This window comes from Zea mays, chromosome 9 (assembly GCF_902167145.1).
Source record: "Zea mays cultivar B73 chromosome 9, Zm-B73-REFERENCE-NAM-5.0, whole genome shotgun sequence".
Lineage (NCBI taxonomy): Eukaryota > Viridiplantae > Streptophyta > Magnoliopsida > Poales > Poaceae > Zea > Zea mays.
In genome coordinates this window covers 5,952,800-5,956,951 of record NC_050104.1, presented here as the reverse complement: position 1 = coordinate 5,956,951, position 4,152 = coordinate 5,952,800, and the positions used below count along the sequence as shown (strand labels likewise).

Sequence of the window (4,152 nt, the reverse complement as noted above, 5' to 3'; positions counted from 1 at the left end):
AAAGCGGTAGCATACTATTTAAGCATAGCATAATTCCCAGATTAAATCAAGGTATTTGGGTTTGTAAAGACTAAGTATTGCTATATAGGTAATCCCATCAAAATTATGCATATCATAAAAAGTAAACATAATTATCATGATGTGATTGGGATCAAATAGAATATGCAGGCGGTGAAGTCCATTTACCTTTTTCACAAAGGTTCTGAGGTTCTCCTTCAAATTGTTCCTGATTTTCTAATAGCACACATACAAAATAAAAGAAAACTTACACCATTCAATAAACACGCATCATCCATTAAAGAAAAAGAAAACATAAATAATTAAACTCAATAAGAAAGATAATCACTCTATTATTTATTCTTATTTATGCCTACAAGACACAACAACATGACACATTTATCCACCGTCGTACATACATGTCCTTTTTAAACTATCTTGTATTTTGTATTAAAGTGAAAATGGTTGACAACATTATTGTGCAATCACTGCATTTCTAGCATTCTAAAAAAAGATCAGTGCACAAGAGCAAGGAAACACCAGTAAAATAGAATTCCAACCTGATCCCAGCAACCTTTTCTTTTCCTTATACATACAATTGGAGATACACTTGTTATTCAACAATACAAGAATGTTCATCTACAGTTTCCTCCCAATGACTCATTCTCTGTGCACAATAATCCAGCAAATTTAGCTGACAGATCAAATACTATCACAAACAAGCTACCAGATCTACAAGAGCATTGTTGCCCAAGCACAAAGATGTTCACTACAGAGTAACAACTCTGCTACAGATAAGTCCACTTGCGCAGAGCGTTGAGGCTCTCTTGTCCCGTAAGAAAAAGTAGCACCAGCCAGTGGTTTTCTTAGAGGCTCTCTAGAATCTATTCAAAGGCCAAAGTTACAGCGTGTTAGGAACTCCATTTCGGTGTCCACATACTTTGTCCACAGGGCCTTGTATTGGTTCATAGCGACATCAAGCCAGGGCTTCATGTTCCCATCAAAGTGTACCACTGCAGCACTACGGATTGCCTCAGGGCTGATGCTTGGATTATAGCCAAGACCCATTACATGCCATGACTTATCCAGTGGCTTGGTATTGCCGTAAAAGGACATCAGCCCAGCTGTTAGAATGGATGTAGGATCCCACAGCTCGCCATCCTCATTCTGCCATAAGAATATACAAACATCAGTCGCTTGGGTCAAAATCAGATGAATTTTGTTCAGACAAGAATGGGCAACTATTGGCACCGTTTGCATAATGGCATACAGATATTACAAATCAGAGACTAATGCAGAACATATTGTTAGTTAGATCATGAAGTAAACAAGTTTAGGATTCAGAGCAAAGCACCACTAGAGCACATGAACCCTACTCTCATATAGGAACTATTCCAGAAAGATGCCAAGACCCCAATGTGCACCAATCCACTACAGGCACTACTATACTAAAATTTAATATGCCATGTTAGAATTTTAACATTCCTGACAAAAAAGAAAAGAAAATATGAAAAAAAATTATAGACCACAATCCAGCTGCATCAGAACAGAAAAAAAAATGCCAAGGCATGTCTTACATGTTCTCAGAATCAGAAAAAATATTTCTAGTTCCTCTTAAAAAGGAAAGAAAACATAATACACGCAATTTTGTGTCTGTCATCACATCTGAACCCCAGCAATTAGAAGTTACCTGCAACCAAATTGAACTAAGAGGAAGTAAACATCACAACACTAGCTCAATTTGGTGATCCTAAATACTCCCTCATTCGAAATTATGTCATTTTGGCTTTTTTAATATATATCTAGATATAGCATATATCTAGATGCATACTAAAAGTTATGTACCTAGAAAAGTCAAAATGACCTATAATTTAGAACGGAGGGAGTATGTTTGAGCCCCAGTAGTTAGATTTCAGCACTCAACAACCAAATTAAACTAAGAGGAAGTAATCATAAGTTCGTAACACTATAAAACAACCCACGTTAAGATAAGATTTAAAATAAAATTGAGACAATCACTAGGAAACTCATTAAGGCTAGTTTGGAAACTTCAATCCCTCCTGGATTCCCGAGGATTGAGTGGAAAATTAGCTCATTTCCCCCACAATCCCCAGGAATCCCGGAGGGGATTTAAATTTCCAAACTAGCCCTAAAACTGAAAAGAAAAGAAAATACTATAACAATCAAAGCAAACCTTGCTAAGGTATGATTTACAATAATTGTAAGTTTGTTAAACAATAAGCCATAGGAGCTGAGTAGTTGAGCGGATAAGACTGACCATGCAATTGTTTGGGCCAATCCATCGAGGCACTAATATATAATATTAAAAACTCTACAAATGATTTGCTATCCCATGATCTGCATACACAGCCATGAATACCACAAATTACTGTAACCATTAGCCTAGAGACACAAATTTCTTTGTTGCAATACCAAATGTTAATGGCTGAAGCACCCTGTACTTAAATCCAACACATGAATAATGGTCATGAAAAAAAACTTAAACAGAATCCACATCAAGCTAGTGAAAAGGTGAAGTTGAAGCACACATGACCAGAACTACATATGTAGCCACTTATCAACCCCCAATGTACCACAATGTCACTTGTAAGTTGTGAACAGAGATCGGAGCAGCTCACCATTTCCATATACTGATGGAACAATTCTGTGCAACCATCCCGCCGCCATGTCTCAAGGTCGAACACATTTACGCCATATGCCCATGCACAGGCATTGGGCTTGAATCGATCCCGCACAATGGGCTGCGTAAAGTTGAGATACTTCCTGTACCTCCGAAACCCCCCGAAGCACGTCTCCACGGCGCCATTCACCTTCCCGTCCAAGTCGACCTGCCAAAGCGCTGCCAAATCCTTCTGTACCACCACATCGTCCTCCAAAAGCACTACCCTCCGCAGCGACGGGAACATATCTGGGAGGTAGAACCTCAGGTAATCCAGCAACTCGACGTCCCTGTTGCCGGCGTCGATCTGCCTGACCACGGGCGAGTTGGTGGCATTGAGGAACGGAAAGTCGGAGTGAGCAAGGAGCTGGACGTGCACGCCAAGCGGCGGCGGGCGCCGCGCGAACCAGACCCGGAATGCAGGCAGGTACATGGGCGCGGTGACCACATGGAAGACGTGGCGCGAGGGGTCGGCCGCGGCGCGTGCAGCCGAGGCCACCACGACGGAGATGGCGAGCACGTTGTCGGAAAAGATGGCGTAATGGTACAACGCGGGGTCATCGAACTCGGGGGACGGGTCGGGATCGTCTGCGAATGCGGTGGGGTTGGCGAGGCGGGCCTCGAGGAGGCGCATGGCGAGGCAGTGGAGCGACTTGGGGGTGGAGTCCGCAGCGATGCGGGAGGACATGCGCCCCGCGCGGCGCGCGCGAGAGAGCTGCTCGCCGACGGCGAAGACGGTGTCGGAGAGCTTGTGGATCTTGGACTGAGTGTCGAAGCCCTCCTTGGCGTCAGCGGCGAGGCCGCGCGCGAACTTGATGCGCTCGCGGGCCTCCTTTTCGAGGGGCCTGAGCGCGTCCTCGGGGAGTGAGGAGGAGAGGTGGGAGGCAAGGCGGGCGGAGAGCGCGGAGAGGTCGGAGGAGAGGGACGAGAACGAGAGCGACTGCGCTGCGGAGTCCTCCTTGAGCTTCCGTGCGTGCGCGGCGTACGCGGCAAGGACGGCCGCGTGGTCGGCCGCGTGGCGGCGGACGGCGGCGAGGCGCGCGGACGGCGGGGACGAGGAACGGGCCGACGAGGTGGGCGTGGAAGAGAGGAGGAAAGAGAGTCCCGCGAGGAGGAGGAGCGTGAGCAGAGCCGCGAACGCCGCGCGGCGCGGGGCGGACGGCCGGAATGCGCGGCCGCCGGCCATCGGGGATGGGGAAGTGGCCGAGTGGGAGCGGGGACTGGAGTGGCCGGTGGCGAAGTGCGTCGCGGATCTGAGCTGATGCCGAGACGGAAAGAGGCCGGTGGGCGATCCTGTAGGTCCAATCAGTCAGTGAATGGTGGGCTTGGCAACCGTGGGTATCGATGTCGGTGAGAACCAAAAGAAAATAATATAAAGAAAGAGAGAAAGAGACCGCCAACCAGTCCACAAGATGCAGCGCCCAACAACTGTGTCGCGAGAATGCGAGTCATTTTTCGGACGCGCTGCTAGGTCC

At 46.8% G+C, this 4,152-nt stretch overlaps 1 protein-coding gene across 1 annotated transcript; it reads right to left on the bottom strand.

The window, feature by feature from the left end:
• Positions 1 to 547: 547 nt before the first annotated feature.
• Positions 548 to 3,919, bottom strand: LOC100383811 (uncharacterized). The gene is made up of 2 exons (NM_001350729.1): positions 2,637 to 3,919; positions 548 to 1,164 (listed from the first exon to the last, which is right to left on the bottom strand). Exons 1-2 carry the CDS (start codon positions 3,861 to 3,863, stop codon positions 886 to 888), a joined length of 1,506 nt encoding a protein of 501 aa, NP_001337658.1. The 5' UTR covers positions 3,864 to 3,919; the 3' UTR covers positions 548 to 885.
• Between the last annotated feature and the right edge of the window lie 233 nt (positions 3,920 to 4,152).

Bases quoted from the DNA above. Each gene is read 5' to 3' on its own strand.
- LOC100383811 (NM_001350729.1), bottom strand. From the start codon at position 3,863: ATGGCCGGCGGCCGCGCATTCCGGCCGTCCGCCCCGCGCCGCGCGGCG. The intron at 1,165-2,636 runs GTGAGCTGCTCC...TTCTTATGGCAG, and splicing joins TCCATCAGTATATGGAAATG to AATGAGGATGGCGAGCTGTG.